General features: G+C 44.8%; 1 protein-coding gene across 2 annotated transcripts in view; it reads left to right on the forward strand.

Annotated features, from left to right (window-relative positions):
- APP (amyloid beta precursor protein) overlaps positions 1–7624 on the forward strand; it is a 219281-nt gene extending 211657 nt beyond the window's left edge. For both annotated transcript variants that reach the window (XM_082043208.1, XM_082043207.1), the window contains one exon: positions 6660–7624. In XM_082043208.1, coding sequence (XP_081899334.1) covers positions 6660–6761 — 102 coding nt within the window. In that variant the 3' untranslated portion in view covers positions 6762–7624. The remainder of the gene's footprint in view (positions 1–6659) is intronic.
- Positions 7625–17440: the final 9816 nt, after the last annotated feature.

Genomic DNA, 17440 nt, shown 5'->3' on the forward strand with positions numbered 1-17440 from the left:
TGCAACCTGAGAGCCTCCTTTGGCTGAATTTAGCGACAGCAGAATAGGCCAGAAGGCTTGCCAGGCCAGAGCCCTGAGTCAGACATTCCATGTGAACGTACCATTATTGCAGTCTGACCTTCAAATTTCAGGTGGGCTTCACCTGAAAGAATAGTGTGGCAAAGGTAATCTTGGATTCCTCTGAGCTCTCTTCAGTGACAGTGAACTTGGAAACATTGGACTAGGAGTAACATCCACAAGCTGAACAAGTAATTCATGTCAAAATGACAGCATCACTTAGAGAATAAAAATCTTTACAGATAAAAGCGTAAATGTGGCTCTACCAAGAATATTAGTCCATTTATAGTACCACAGTGTAGACGGTGCTGCATTGTGTCTGGCATTGGCAGGCAGGATTCCTTATTCTGTGAGACTTACTCTGTGGTCTTGGCAGACTGCATAGCCTTGCTGTCTGAGCTTCTCACCTGCAAGAAAGGCATCACATCTATTTTTGTCCTGGATTGGTGAAAATTTTGTAGCACTTATTTTGAGGGAAAAAAAAATCCACCCAGAGATCCATATACAATTGATGTTTAATATTAAAATGTCTTCAAAGTTAAGCTGTTCCATTCTAAAGAGGATTAATTTATTTAGCAACAGCGTACCTTTAATGTGCTGTGCACAAAAAGCACAGAAGAGCAAAATCACTTGACGTGAAAATAACCATCCATCAGCTCTAGGTTGGGCAAGTGTATTTTAACAGATTTTGCAACCTTGTTATTGCATGTCTGAAGTTACTGTGAAAATTTAACTCTGTGGTAATGAGTGCAAGATTACAAAACAGGTCCTGTTCCACCTGTATTATCATCTTCCAAAAAGTCAACTCTGACTATAGTACTCTTTCTCATTTCAGTATTTCTTTAACAGAAGACATTATTAAAAATCCTATTAGCCTTTTTTTGAAGCTCTGAGGAGCTATACTTGTCCTGTTTAGAAGTGTCATAATAATTTTCTTCCAAGTCTGACAATATAAACGTTTCAAAGTGGTTCAGCCTTTCCAGGAGAAGGACTGCCACAGTTAAGTAAGTGACAGCATGGATGAAAATTACATATTTTGAAGGTGTTTTTGGCTAGTGCAGCCACCCCAGCTGCCTGCAGGAGGTTGCTTCCTCCATGAAAGCAGGTGGCAAAAGAGGAGTTCTCACCTCTCCTGTGCTCCAGACTACAACTGACTGTCTCAACCCCTCCTCTTTCAGGATCCGCTCTTTGAAGCTCATTTGCTTCAGCAGGAACATGTGGGGAGAGGTGACAACAGGGGGTTCACAGCAGTAGCAGAGAAACCATTAAAATTGCTGCACTATGCTCCAAAGTCCATCTGTCAAAGTCCAATCTGCAGATGTATATTAGGCAGCATCCATTTACCATCGTGTAAACAACAATGTTGTGTTCAGCCTATCTTTGAGGGCTGCTTTTGATCTGCCCCGTAGATGTAGAGGCAGCACATTAATTTTTCTGCAGCATTACCATCTTCCAGACTCCGCATTAGGATTTTCTGTGTCAAAGGTCCATAGGCTGGAGCAGCAGGGGGTAGATGGACAAATAGCCTCAAAAGAGGTTATCTGCCTGACCAAGCTGTTCTTTCAAGAGACATCACATCATAGAAAAGTGTCTAGGCTGCTTCTCAGTAGTGCCAGAGTACCCACGCCTTACATGCTGTGTTCAGCCTCTGCCACCTCCATAATGGGTGCAAAAAGCTTCTTAAAATGGTAAAGGGCTTTAGGGATTTACTGACAAGGAGATAATCAGGTTCAAGGCATGTCATTTGACAGAGCAATGCCCAGGGAAGGGGTTGTAAGGAATGAGAGGAACAGTTTGGCAGAGCTGAAATGGGTAAAAATGAGTAGAAGACCTTTTGGATGAGTGATAGCGCACATAAGGTGGCAGTGAGATGGATTACCCCGCAGCAGAGAGCTACAGGAAAGAGAGGTGCTAGTGTACCAGCACTAGTCATTTTAAAAGCTGAAGGGGAAATTAAAAAAAAAAAAAAAAAACTACTCAGACTGCAAGTAGAAGCCTCAATAAATCCCTTTCATCTATAAACGCCATATTTCAGAGGCTATTGGACTTCCACTATAAAATAATTTTATCAAAGTGGGGCTTTTTCATACGGAATATTGTCCAGGGGCATAAAAAATTCAGTCTGATTTTACTGTCCTTCATTGTATTTTTTCATAATCTTTCTCCTGCCTGATTTTTTTCCAAGTTTCTCTAGTTTCGTGTAAGTTCTCTAGTCTCTTCTGCCTTACACTTTTCTTTAATTTTCTTTTAATGTTGTTGTCTTACTCTGTTTCTATCCTGGAAGCAGGTTATGCTGTGTGCTTATCACATCTTCTAGTCCTCAATAAGAAGTGCTGAGTGGGAGGCTTAAGCTAAAACGGGTGACAGAGTTCAATACCATGTTGTTTGGAGCTTAAATATGAAGGCATACAGCACAGGTTCTGCCATACGCCTCCTTTGCATCCCAGCCTAGTGGGGGGAGCCTCCTAGAAAGGAAGATGCTCTCAGGCATGTATGGTACACAGAGACCCCTGAACCCTCATCCCCAGAGCTTTAGACTGTGCTTTAATTTCATGCTCAAAGAAGTTTTTTTAGAGCTGTGAGTGGTTTAGTTGTAAACTTCGAGGATTTCACTTCTTCATTTGTAGAAGCACCTGTAGTGTGTTGTTACTGTGCACAAGAACCAGGGCTGACTTGATGCCACAGCAGCCCCTTCAAGGACGAAAGGAAGGGTGGCTTGTCCTCTGCGCTTGCTTTGTATTCCTATTTTTCTGTAACTGCTGAAAATGTTACGGGAACACCTGCCATTTCCTTACTTTGTTCTTCTCTTCCATTCACAGCCATGTTAGCAACAACTTTAGCAGCAGCAGCTGGCAGGTGGTGGCATTGTCACAAAGCAGATAGTTAATGCTGTTAAATTTGCATGTCCCTAAGGGCAGGGATTAGGCCTTTTACATGTTTGTACAAAATCTATATGGAATGCGTTTATTAGGCCCTACTGTTGTTATACTGATGATGTACATTGACAGCAAGTGAGGAATTGACAAGGAATTGACAGAAGCTGAGGGCCACCCGTGTCCTGGGTGCATCCAGCACAGCATTGCCAGCTGGGCCAGGGAGGTGATTGTCCCACTCTGCTCTGCACTGGTGCAGCCTCACCTGGAGCACTGTGTGCAGTTCTGGGCAACACAGGATAAAAAGGTTATAAAGCTACTGGAGAGTGTCCAGAAGAGGGCTACAAAGTTGGTGAAGGGTTTGGAGGGGAAGCTGTATGACGAGCATCTAAAGTCACTTGGTTTGTTCAGCCTGGAGAAGAGCAGACTGAAGGGAGACTTCATGGCGGCTACAGCTTCCTCACAAGGGGAGGAGGGCCAGGCGTTGATCTCTTCTCTCCAGTGACAGAACCCGAGGGAATGTCAGGAAGATGTGCTGGGGTGGTTTAGGTTGGACATGAGGAAAAGGTTCTTCCCCCAGAGGGTGGTGGAGCACTGGAACAGGCTCCCCAGGGAGGTGTCACGGCCCCAAGCCTGACAGTGTTCAAGAAGAGACTGGACAACGTCCTCAGACACATGTTGTGAACTGTGGGGTTGTCATATGCAGGGACAGGAGCTGGACTCGATGATGCTTGTGGGTCCCTTCCAAGTCAGGACATTCTATGATTCATTGCATATGGGTATAGAAGGTGTGTCCTTGTGGAGGGAGAAGTCGGCAGCCCCTGGAGAAAGGACAGGCACAGCAGCAGGCACCAGCCCAGCTCCTGGAGATGCTGGCAGAGATGAGTGCTGGGACTTGTCAGCTCTCGCTGCCTCTCACCCAGCCCCACCACTGCCCTCACTGCAGCGTCCAGGTGGGACTTGAGCAGCAGGCACGGATGTGTCTTTAAAATGCGAGTGCACAGTTGTACGCTGACTGCTCAGCACATTGTTGTGCAGAGACGTTGTGAGGATTTGGGGGCAGAGGTTGAAGAGAGGGAACAGGTTATGAAATTCCCAGGAGTTGTCCTGATCTTGAGGGATGAAAATGATTGTTGACAGCCAAGCTGAGCGCTCTCTGCTCACGTGGGCTGGCCAGGGGAAGCTGGCATCCTGCAGTAGAAAAGGAACTGTTTCTTTTGTCAGTTCTGGAGAGGAAGGAAGGCAGGGGAAGAAAAACTATTTTTTATTTCCCCTCCTAATTTCTAAAACAAGCGAAATCTAGAAAGAGCAGCTTAAAGCAAGAGCACCATCTCTAAACAGGGTCTCACTGCCTGAAAGCATGTCACAGGAGGTGAAGAAATAGATGTATTTTGGGTTTGTTGCGTAAGAGAATTACTCCATACAAATCCAACTTAATAAACAAAACCAAACACACACACACAAAAAAAAAAAAAAAAAAAAGAAAACCAGCCTTTGAATGTCAGTATTTTGACAGCAAAAAAAGGCCAAGTTATGTTGCAGAATCAGAAATGTGGGGAGCATGGTGTCAGCTGAGCCCAGTGACCCTTTCTGCGTGGCATCCCGTGCCCTGCTGGCAGGAGTCAAGGGCTTGGTGGAGTGCTCAGGGCTCCCAGCTATGGAGAGTCTCACAACAGCTTGTGAGCAAAAGCAGTATGTGGCCCTTGGGTGTTTCACAAAAACGTGCAATTATTGCATAAGAAAAAGAGATTTGATGTAAGATACAGGATTGATTGAAAATGCAGTTTGAGAACTGGAACATGGACAGGGAGTTGTAGAACGTGCAAATACGAAAATGGGTCCCATTTGGGGTTAGCAGTTCATCTGAGCAGTCCAGTGCATGTCCCACACACAGAACTCTTTCTTCTCTTAAGTAACAAGTAAAAGAACATCAAGACAGAAGATGGACAGAGAGGACCCATTTTTTGGTGGTCCTGTGGTAAAACCTACCAAAATAAATGAACAGCTGTCAAAATCAGCTGAGCGGCCTGCGTTTGTCCCTGGTGTGGAAGAACATACCTTTAGTCTTTCTCCAGGGTAGCAGGTAACAACTTACCAACGGTCCTAGTCTGTCATTGCTAGGCTGAGTTATTACCAGTATTGTAGAGTAGATTTGAAATGAGTATATGACATAACTACTTCTCCTTTGTATTTTTTTATTAAAATGTTAGAGTAAGTTAGCTTGCTGTAGAAGGCTTCTTGAGAGAATACACTTTTCCATTATTGGTTATTTTTATGCTAAAAATAAATGGATGTTTTTCCTAAAGGTCACTACTTAGCAAAACCCACAGGAAAATGTTCATAACTAGTACTTTAATGTAGAGTTTTAGGCACCTTCCTGATTTTAAATTTTTGATGATGTGAAATTAACTTTTTACCTCCTTTCTTAAGAGCTATCAGACTCTAGAGAGAACAGACAGCAAATGAAATAGCTGACAAGCAGGCTTTCTTAGTTCTGTTTTCATAGGTAGCTAGTAAGATAGCCAAGATACAGTGTGTTTTGAATACACAACAGCTATTGAGCTCATACAGCAGAGGTAAAATACCTAATTAACATTAAGAGACTGCTCTCACCCACTCTTAATTTGATGGGGTCTTTTATTTCTGTAATTGTTCAGTGAAGGAAGAAAATAATTTGTGGAGCTGCAGGTATTCAGTAGAGAAGTCTTGACTGAGCTGTCTTTATGCCTGTCTTCCAGGTAATCAAGAAAGGTCAATTTTTGTTAAGTAGAAATACTTAAACCAGTGCAGACACGACAGGTTTTTTGTTACTAAATTGAATGAAACTCGACCTTGGAGCCAGTTCCATTTCTGTGAATGCAACAGGATTTTTTTTCTCACCTTGGAGCTGGCTACTCTGACATTTCCTTGCTACCCTCATTTTATTTTTTCCAATTAATTTTTCTTGGTCTTGAGACCACAGTATCTGCAGCAGACCTGAGAGCACAGTATAGGCAGAAGGCAGCCTCCAGCCACTTCCTTCAGCTTTTTAGTGAGATTTTTCTTTTCTTTTGAGACTCAGTTGATTCCAAGTACAGATACCAATATACATCCTAGGAGGAAAAGCCTAATAATGGGGGACTAGTGGGGAGGTACAAAATATACCCCAGGGTTTCTTTTATAAGACTTGGAGAATTGTTCCTGTTGCTTTATCTTCTTCTGCATATTACTCTGTCCAAAAAGTGAACCATGACTGTTGGAGCTGTAAGGGCCGTCTCTTGGAAGTTGCTCTTTAAAGCTGTTTGCTGGCTTCTCATTCATTGCTGGGTGCCGTTCTGCCTGTTTATTTTGTTTATGATGCCACCGCAGTCCTGTGTAAATGGAGAGAAGAGTTTTCAGAGACAGTTGCCTCTTCAGACAGTGTTAGGGCCTCCAGGTACGAGGTTTAACACTGTTTAGTGGAGAAGTGTCCCTATCACTTCCCAGCCACCTTTCTTTTAGACTTTCTTATGAGATTTGGACTGAGATTGGGACCTAACTTACTTCTTCCTCTTCATTAAAAAAAAGCGGGGGGAGGGAGCCAGGGAAGAAGCTTTCAAACAAACCCCGTCTTGTGTGTGTTTCAGAGGACGCTTTCTGCCTGAATGCACAGGAGTATATTGGTATGTTGGGTGGCCCTAAAGTGGGGAAACGTGGGATGTGCTGTGAATTAAGCCAGACTCTGACCCTGGTTGTTTCTTCTCCTGACAGGTGGACGCTGCAGTGACACCAGAGGAGCGCCACCTTTCCAAGATGCAGCAGAATGGCTATGAAAACCCCACCTACAAGTTCTTCGAACAGATGCAGAACTAGGACACCACAGCAGCCTCATGAGTGGGACAGCAGAATGATTGCTTCACTGCCCATCGGTGTTCAGTTATAGAGTAATGCGGAAAGAAAGAAAAACACTCTGTTTTATTATTTACTCATTCTCGCCTTTTGACAGCTGTGCTGTAACACAAGTAGATGCCTGAACTTGAATTAATAAAATCAGTAATGTATTTTCTCTCTCTTTCTCTTTACATTTCAGTCTTTACACTACATTATTAATGAATGTTTTTTGTGTATTGTAAAGAGGTTAGCTGTATTTAACTAGTGCATGGGTAGATTCTCTTTCCCAATTATTTATCATGTAGCTCCTTAGCCAGTTGTATATTATTCTTGTGATTTGTGACAAAAATTAAGACCTAATTGAAATATGCTTTAAGAATTGATGGGGGATGCTTTCCGTGTCTGTGGGGTTTAGCTGCTTCTCTTTGCTGAGCATTTTTTTCTGATCACTATGCATTTTAAAGTAAAACAACATTTTTTAAAAAGTATTCCAGATGAGTTACTGAAATTCTTTTCCTCTGCAGCTGCATTTTATTGTACAGATTGTTGCTCCTGCTGTATTAGTGACGTAGAAATCATGGGAATACACATTCGTTTCTTTGTGCCTGTTTTATGTGCACACTTTAGGCATTGAAAGGTAAACTTTATTTTCTTTTCCATGTATCTTTTTGATCTTAAAAAAAATATTAAAAGAATCCCTGTTAATTGTGAGCACTTCTTGGGGGGAAAAGTGCCTGCTGGTCGAAAATTAACAGGGATCCTCTGCAGGATGATTGTACAGAACCATTGCTTATGAATTGATAGCTTTCTACACTGTGTTACATAAATAAATTAAGAAAAAACCACTTGGGCAAGAGTTTTCTTTGGAAGCAGAGAACAGAGATTTCTGAAAGCCACTTACGTGGAAAACAAGGATGTTCACACTGAGAGAGGGTTGGGAAGGGGTTTTCCTGCGAGCATCATGGCACGTGCAGTCAGAAGCAGCGAGACAGGGTGGGGGCGCAGGGCACCAACTTTGGCACATCTGCCCCTCTGAGACGTCAGCTCCTATTTTTTTTTCTTCTTTCAGTTTGTATGACAGTGTTTCAGTGTAAATAAACACATTCCTGGAGGAGCCCTGTTCCAGTGGTGTGTTTTTGCGCCCACTGGCTGCCCCCGTGCAGAGGAGAGCGCTGTGCATGACTGGCCTCCCACGCTGCAAAACCATCCAGCCCGGTGCTGCGGCATGACAGCGGGTGCCCAGGAAGGGTGAAACAGCACCGCCAGCAATTTTTTCCCCCAAATCTGCAGGAAGCGGGTGAAGCCTTTGGTGAGCTGTGGTGCATAAACCCCAGCCCAGCACCGTCTGCTCATTGCCAGCTGAGAGCTTCCTAGCCGTGGGGAAAAAAAAGGCTTAGGGGAGGCCTTATCACCATGGCCCAGTACTTAAAGGTGGCTGTAAAGAAGATGGAGACTCCCTTTTTACAAGGAATCGCAGGGAAAGATGAGGGGTAATGGGTACAAGTTACTCCTGAGGAGTTCCTGATTGGACACGAGAAAGCAATTTTTTCTCAGTGAGAACAGTCTCCCCAGGGAAGTGGTGGATTCCCCAACATTGGACACTTAAGATTCAGCTGGACAGGGTGCTGGGCCATCTTGTCTAGACTGTGCTTTTGCCAAGAAAGCTTGGACCAGATGATCTTTGTGGTCCCGTTCATCCTGGTGTTCTATGATTCAGGCCCTGGCCCTCTGGGGTCGTGGCTGCAGCATCAAGGAGAGCACAGTAACCCACGCACAGGGGTCACTAGATCAGAGAGGCGAGACCACAGTGGGTGAGTAGACCAGGTGATCTTCAAGGTGGCCTCTCTACCCAGCTCACAGCAAGGACCCCTCAGATGGAGCTTGGAGGTCAGTTGATGGAGCTATAAGTTGGGTTATGGAGTAAAACTGGAGGTGCGTGTTGCATAAAAAAGAAATTACTGTTTCTATACAGCAAACAGGTTAAATAAAGCAGGACTGAGGAAAGAGTGGAAGAAAGACAGCAAGATCTATCCAGGGACAGCCTCTTCTTAACCCGGTTTGTCTGCAAAGCCACAGCAGCCTGCTCTCCAGCGTCACCTGCAGCTTTTGTCTCCACAGCAAGACGAAGCGTGGCTGCTGTGGGGCTGCACAGCTCTGGTGAGGGGAGGAGTCGCTCAACTAAGAGAAGACTGCAGTTTCTAACCCTGTTGCACTGACTCGTCCTTCCCCATCCATGACCTACAAAACCTCACCTGTTCGGCCAGTTCACCTGCTGGCCTGGGCCACGGGAGGTACCTTCATCCAGCGAGGGTACAGACAGGGCAGGTAGTTTCACAAGCCACATGTAAGGGTGCAGGGCGATGAAGAGTCACTTGCTATTCTGAACCAGGAGCAGGAAAAACTGCTGAGCTTCCCATTACCTGTCACTATCCAGGTGTTCTTTCCCTTTGTTCTCCCATCCCTGCAATAGCAAGGGACTCCAGGGCTCAGAGCCCTGGAAACATTTGGTGTTATCTGAAGGCCCTGGAGTACCAGTGTTTTATGAAGAACTTGCAGAATGTCCCCAGAGGGTTAACCATCTCTGGCTTTAAAAATGGACTGTTTGGGCCAGAATATTGGGTGATGGATATTTAGGCTTAGGGTCATGTATGTCTGAGTAGGTCTTGTTATACAGGTCACACAGACCCCCAGAAAGGAATACGTAAAACTCTTGCCTGTGCACAGTTGCAATATCGCAGAAAAAGATCCCACTTTGAGGGAAGACAGGACGTAATTCAATTTAGCGCAGTCTCATTAAAGGAGCATTATCAAAATTCCTTTTAGGAGAAGCTGCAGTAATCCATAAAATACAGAGGACCACTGGCCTTTAGAGCAAATCCCATTTATAATACCATAATCCTATGCAATCCCCGTTATAGAAAAATGCAATTGCTTTGAACAGCAATTCCCAGACAGTCAAGATTCCTGGTGTGGGGTTATTTGTCCGGTGAGACACCGATGCTGCTCTTGCTACTTGTGGACAAACTGTTAATCAATCACCCAGTTTTACACACCGACTAAGTGATCAGTTTTTATGACTCACTCCACACAGGCACATTCCTGAAAGAAAGGCAATAAATGCACACCGTGACATGCACGTAAAGCACAGAGGATGAACAAAGTTCCTGAAACTTCAAGAGCGACACTCCCACGGCTGCTGCAACCCCAAAAGCTGCCCAGCAGTTTATCACAGTTCCCAGGTATCAGCAGCAGCCTCCTGCCTGTCTCTAGCCATGCAAGCTCCTTATTGTGGAAAGATTGTATTAGGTATGAATAAAAACAGTTTGACAGGTTCATAAAGTAGAAAAGCTGACAGAGGATGGTAGCTAAGCACCTGGCTTCTGCGTGCAGGATTGATTGAGTATCACCCACTTTGGCGATAAACCAAGTGGAATGGTGGAATGCAGCTATGGGCTGGAAGTTGTGGAGTTCCGTGTTAAAAGCCAGCCTCATTTAAAACAAACAAGGGTCAAAAGCCTCATGTGTATTTTATGAGCAGAAGATTTAACCTTGCACAGTTTCTGGAAGGAGGAGACATACAAACCTACTTTCTGGGGAAGACTGATTGTCCTACTTTAAGAGGAAGCAGAGACAGAGCTGTGAAGCCCTGATGACATGGAATAAACACCCATATCCTCAGTTTTTCTTACTAGTTTGCTCTCGGGGGCTTTCCAATCATTATCCTGACTGTAAGACTTCATCTGAGGCTTGGGAACCAAACAGGTTAAAAACAACAACAACAACAACAACAACCAAACAGCACAGCTTTTATGTACATCAGGTTTCTGTTGATCTGCCTAAAATCATGAGCCCTGGCATGTGGCTTTGGTAGCCATATGTGAGAACTCTAACAAGTGCAGCTGAAAGAAGGGACGTTCTGCAGCATTAGCAGTACTATGCATTCAAAACATGTGCTTAGCAGTGCAAGATCCTCAGCCTTGAATACATAATGCGTTCTTATCTGCCTCCCAATTTCAGGACCTTGAAGATACATTCACATCTCTCTTCCAAGCCTGTGGCTGCAGTCACGTGGACCACAGCCTGCTTGTGATGCTGTGGTCAAAGCACAAGGCGAGATACTTGTGAGATTAGTCCAGTCCATCATCAGCCCAGATGAAATCCCTAATGCTCCTGAGACTGACACAGAGCAAAACATCATGCCCTTTTGTGATTATAAAATTGCCCCTAAAAAAAAACCAAAACCCAAACACTTCCATAGCAGGCTTGCGAAAGCAAGCAATTTTGTATCAGAGTTTTTACCAAGTTAGCACACCTAAAACATATACATTTTCCAAATGCAATGCCTGTATGTAGGCAAGACATCAAGAGTCGGAGGTTGAGACTCAGAAGTGAGCATGAAGATTCTTTTTTTCCCCAGTAAAATCTCTTAGCTTGACAGTATGCAAAAACATAAACACAGCTAATATCTAATCAAACAATTTATCTTGCTGGCTGGGAAGGAAGACCAAAAATGTTACTATTATTTCTATTTTGAAACAATAAGGATCTCTTCGAGGTCCACAGCTCTGTAGCTTTATAAAATACACAAGATTCTCCTTAAAACAGACTTTTATATTTAAAAGTTCAAATTTAAATACACAACTCAGGAAATGTTGTAAGTCGAAGGCAATGATAAAAATAGGCCTCTATCACACAGTCAACTAACTACATTAAGAACACACACTTGTAGATGCAGCTCTGTGAACCTATAATTACAATAAACACTAAATATATGCACAGTGTAGGCAAGACAGTGTTAGCTGAATGGCATCTTAAATGGCTCCATATGCTTTTGACTAAACTACTTTGTTAATGTACACACTAAAGTCCTCAACATTTTGCTACTGCATAATGTTTCCTTCAGTTTTATAGCACTGCAGAATGTTACGCAACTCAAGAACAAACTCTGGCTCCATTAACACGAAACCGTGGATTTGTTTGTAAGGCAGCTCTGATTATTTTCCTCCCACCTGGCTGCAGCCTGCGTAAGCTGTAAACTCCTTGGAAGTTTCTTTCTTTAATCTGTTTTGATGGCATTTAGCTGGATGAAACTCTTGTCCAAAATAGGTGCTTCTTCAACAATAAATTATTAGACCTCAATAAGCACTGTTAGCCTTTTCTTACCTGTGAGCAATGGTCTTCATTAGTTTAAAAGCAGGCAAGTTATTGCCTATGTAAACATGTAACGCTTTCCATTTTGTGTCGCTTCCAGCTTGGGGGCGTTTGGCTCAGGACTTCATGAAAGTGAGGAGGGCACAGGTCTTGTTATTGCAAAAGAAATGCAAGTTCTTGCAGGACTGAATTAGACAGAGCTGTTCAAGCAGCTGGAAAACGAGAGCAGGGGAACCATGAAATATAAAAGCTGTTCTGCAGGAAATGAGTGCTGAGATGCGTAGGAAACATCACGCTGCTGCTGCCTTTGATGGAGAAAAAGCTGGTGTGACATCTGGCTCAGCCTACCTTAGCAATTAATGCCGTGCAATAAGTGTGGATCTGCTGATCAAAGCACTTGGTCCTGAGGCGTCTCACATCCCTGTTACGACCCAAGTTCAAGGTGTTTATTTCAAAGTATCTATAATCCAGCCTCCAGGGCTAAACAATTCGACTGCACGTACAGTCTGACACTTTCAGAAGCTGAACGACCCTAGCAAGCTCTGCCTCCCTCACTTGCCACCACTTCTAGAATGTACTGTGCTGTCCCTCTCTCTGTCTTCTGTTAATGTGTCACTGCCCACATCAGCTTGTACACACGTGATCTCCCTTTTAAGGTTTAGTGCCTCTATTTCTGTCTTTCCTGGTACTGTTTGAGTGGCACCATGAAGACGGCTTCTCCATCCACCTCCCTGTTTATGTTTGGACAGTGTGACCATGGGCTGTGGGCTGAGGGTGGGAACGTAGTCCTGAGTCCATGTTGGGAAGACACCTGACGTCTGTTGTCCTCATCTGGTTTTTCTCCTAAAGGATGAGGATGACAGGATTTCCTCCTGGGTGGCCACCATGCTTGGATTCCTCTCCCCAAGTGTGACCATGGCCCTGGGAACATGTGGAGCTTCTGGGAAATTATCCCTGGGATCAGAAGTGGAGCTACTGCCCAGGGACATCTCACCACGCAAGTCCTGCCAGTCAGCCACTACCCATTTTGGGTGGGCAAGACTGCCAGGGTAAGTTGGTGCTTAGGGTCTGTGAGACAGTCTTCCAGGCTTGAGTCCTTTGAGCAGTGCAAGTAGGAGGAGCTGCTGAAATAGTGCAGCTCTCCAGGCCCTCAATCCTCGTGGGAACCACAAACACACCAGGTGAGGGAATGAGGGGTTTGGGAAATGTGCCTCATTGCTGATGCTTTTGCCGTCGTAGTAAATGTAACTTCAATATGAAAAGACTCCCCATGTTTTTCTCTGTTTTGTTTCTCCACTCCCTTTCCTCAGATATGGTTTATTCTTGCCTTCCTACATCCTCCTCTAAGATTTGCCTACTCCACTATGTCATTCCTAAGTAACACTCAATTTGCAAGCATGCAGCAAGCATGGTTACTTGGATTACACCTTCCCTGGCTCTCTGTGATTTGGGCTTTTACATTCCCATCAGGCACAGGTGCCTATTTGAAACAGACCTACCAGACTCGTGTCCTCTGAAAGGGATCTGTCCTATATACACCAAAACCCCTCCAAGAAACTAACACACCAACAGGGGAAACTAAATGGAGGTTCTCAGGGGGTGTTGTTTCAAACTGCCACATGACAACTCCTAACCAAACCTCTGGAGTCAACACAGTGTTTATTTCTCGTGTGTGAGACACCAACAGTCTTTCCCATCTTCCCCTCCTCTCCCTTTCCACCCCTCCTTCCTACTTGTTAAGAAGTGTCAGCACCACACTCAAAATGCCAAGTGATTTTTCAGCTATTCCCATCTTGAATCTGGAACATGCTAAAAGTAGTTGAACCTAAGTCAGCTCAGCAGGAATATACATCTGCTTTTGTCTGACAAACATTTACAGATTTTTTTACCTTTTTACCTGAGTTTGCTTGTAATAACTACTTTCCCCATCTAACAAGTGTAGAGGGACAACCTTTGAATTCACCAGACACACCACCAAAAAGCAGAAGCTTCTTTAGGTCTTTTTACTGCTCTCCCTGCCATGTGAGTCCAGGCTATGCAGTCTGCCAATGCTTTAGTGCTTTACACTGTGTATTACAGGCAGTGGGGAGATTGTCAGTGGAGTCAAGCAAATGACTCATCTCAACCCAAAATTTACACATTTGGTAAATGAATTACATGCTAAACTAGATCACTGAAATGAGGGAGGAGACAACTAGCATGGTAGGATGGGGGGGCTGTCGTTGTTGCAAACACCTCTTATGGCAGTACAAAGGGTAAAAATCCTAGTCAAGGAGCTATAACCTTGGCCTGAATTGGAGAAAATTGTCTCTGTCTGGACTCCAGGTTCCTCTTGCTTCCTTCTATCTTTTTGCAGTGTAGGTGTCTGCTTCTAAGTGGCCTCTCAATTGACCATCACGGGTCTTTGGGACCTAGTCTGTGTTAACCACAGCTACGTGACAGAGATTTAAAATGAGGCAGGATGAAGTGGAGTGGTTAAGGATGCTAACTGAAGGGGTCACTAGGTCTACAACGAGGACTCCGTTTCAAAACTGGGAGCAAGAGTACCAAATTGGTGTGAAGTAGCTAGCTAAAACAGCAACTGTGTAAAACAATTATAAATATATTATGTATTCACCAATTGGCCAAAAAGGAACACCAGTAGGTAAGCTTACTGACAGGAGTCCTTTTCCAGGGTAGAAAAAACAGGAATTCCTACAGGCAGTACCTTAAGCCTCTTGCTCGAAATACCTGGGCAGAGAGGACATTTTATAAAGCTTTTGACAACTGCCTCAGAAAGCTTCACTCGACAATAAACATTTATTGGTGCAAAGCTGCAGCATTTTCCTCTTTCCCATTCTGACTGTAAGGCACCACCTTCACCTCTGTGCCTACAAAGTATTCATTAGACAGCTGGTGTGTGGATGCTGCTTGTCACACCGCAGGAGACACAGCAGCACACAAGGTTCGGGGTGTGAGCTGTGGGGCCAGCCGTCCCATGCTCGCTCCGTAGGCGAGGAGACAGAGCTCCTGGGGTCAGCCAGGGAAGGCGGACACCAGTGGCAACCCCTGTTCAGGGCTGGCTGCTGCAGAGGAGATCAGATCCGAAACTTTGCCGGGCAGGCAGAGTCTCTGCGCTGGCTGTCTGCAGGCACGGGGCATCACAGGCCCTGGCTCCATCAGAAATAGCTCAGTCGTAACTAAATAGAAGCTGCATTTCAGAAACGCAGAAAGAGAAGTACCAGCTTTTGCAGAGGTGATGTAAAGACAGAAAATGTTAAGGCAGGAGGAAGAGGCAATCAAAACAAAAACTGAGGGCGCAAGCTGACTATCAGTGTGCTGCTGAAAGTGGCAGGAGAGGTTTTCCTCCTTTCCCAGGAACCCCGATTGTAGCTTTGTAGAGAGAAACAGAAGTGGAGAAGAAACCACTGAGACTGACTTGCAGTTCCCAAGACATCCCAGACAGCTGATGATCCACAACAATTTTGTTTTGTACTACAAAATTATTTTGTCTGCTGGTACCTGTCCTCAAATGAGCCGGGAGCAAACCATACACCCAACAGTGTGCTGTGTAGGCAGGGAGAGAAAGAGAGATGGGGAGAGGTTCTTGTTTCACTCAAGCAGATCAAAACACAGCTATCTAGAATCTGTCTAAAACATCCACATTCTGCTGCCCAGTTCATTAGAGGAAGAGTTTCAGACTAAAGCACCTTTGCTTAACATTAATACAGAACTAAACCAGAAATAGTCACATGTGGCAACTTACGGATACCTCAGTAAGGAGACAGACAAAAAAAAATACATGTGATAATTTGCAAAACTTAAGATACCAGCATTTCAAGATCCTGTTTTTAACCTCCTAAAAATGCATTTACACATCCCACACATTAGCTACATAATCTGTTCCTAGCAGGAACAAGCCAACAACCTTCTCCATCATATAGAATATAAAGAGCTCATCGACTGTTTGGAAAAAGCAAAGAAAGCAGCACTTGGAGAGGCCTGGAAGGGGGTGGGGAAGGAGGTGTGACCCAAGGTTTACCAAGTGATGATGTTGGATGCAGAGCTATCATCCACCACCTCATCCACAGCCAGAGTTTGAGGGCACCTGCTGAACCTCACGGGCCATCAGTCCCAGTCAGGGAACAGCAAGTGCATCATTACACTGCAGGTGGTCAGCTTGCACTTGCTGCCTCAGGAGCCCAGAGGGGCAGACAGGATCATCAGGTCCAAAACAGGGCTAGAAAAATTCATCAACAACAGGTCCATAAATAAATATCAAAGGGACTGGGTACCCTCTAACAGCCCAAATACAGTGGCTGGGAACATGGGGAGAGTGAGGAGGAAGGACTGCCGCTGGTAGCCGGGCTCACATGCTCACCTGAAATGGCATCTCCTGCTGGCACTGTCAGATTTGAGATGCTGGGCAGACAAGATGGACCATCAATCTGATTCAGGAGGGCATTTGTCATGTTAGAAATAACCTTCAAGGGAAAAGGGAAAAGAAAAAAAAAAAAGCCCTTCCATGTGACTGCAGAAAGTGAGGGAGGCAGAGAATTTACACTCCTGGGAGATGCAGCAATGCTGGCCACCTCAGGAGCTGCCTGATTACACCATTAAGCCCATTCCTCCCCCAGGGCTCCAGTGCTGCCATGGAATAAACTCTGACCAGGGTTAGGTTAGGAGTATGTATGGTTGGTGTTCCCTTCAGTGATCAAATTTAAAGCAAGCAATGCAGGGAGAGAAGGAAGTCCAGGAGCACACCTAGCGCTGCCACAGGGTACAATGCCTTGATTTTTGCTGAGCTAATGGTTTGCTCTTCCCCTCTGTGCAGAGCTGTACTGTCTCAGTGAGCCACTGCAGCAGCCAAGATGTGCATCCCCAGGCAGGGTGACACAGAGCTGGGAGGAAGACAGGTGAGCTGCCATGGCCGGGACTACCTGGCCACCACTCAGTGGTGAGGAGGGTTTGTCTCTGTGAGCACTGAGGTGCAGGGGTGCAAGGTGGAGATCTCTGGGAGGGTGCCAGCTAGCTTGCACCACTTGGTAGCACCAAAGGTTGAGGGCCATCTGCTGGGTTTTGTGATGTTACAGTTTGGATCAGAGATTAACAAACCTGTCTCCAAGTAGCCATTATAGGGATGTGGCAGGACAGAACTTGTTTCTTTTCTTGCACCCTTCCTGTTGAGCAGTCACCTGTGTGATGTGGCCACCTACACTGCCACATTTGATTCACACTTGTGTGTGCATACTAGCCGTCTCTCTACCCACAAGTGCCCTCTCAGACTAGAGGACATTCTGGATCTGGGAATACCTTTTTTACATCATTATTAAGGTACTGTGGCATTGAAATCCCAGTTAGGACACTTCTGCTCTAATAGGGTTTTCAGTCAACAGGACTAAGGCAGCTTTACAAAAAAGAGTATGAAGAAAATAACTTGCTCTTTTTGATAGCCACAAGTCTTTTGCAGGTGCTACATAAAGGGAATGGGATGCTACACCTGCAGTGTAGCAGGCAACAGCCCACAGTTC

This window comes from Streptopelia decaocto, assembly GCF_964273445.1.
Source record: "Streptopelia decaocto genome assembly, chromosome: 1".
NCBI classification, from domain to species: domain Eukaryota; kingdom Metazoa; phylum Chordata; class Aves; order Columbiformes; family Columbidae; genus Streptopelia; species Streptopelia decaocto.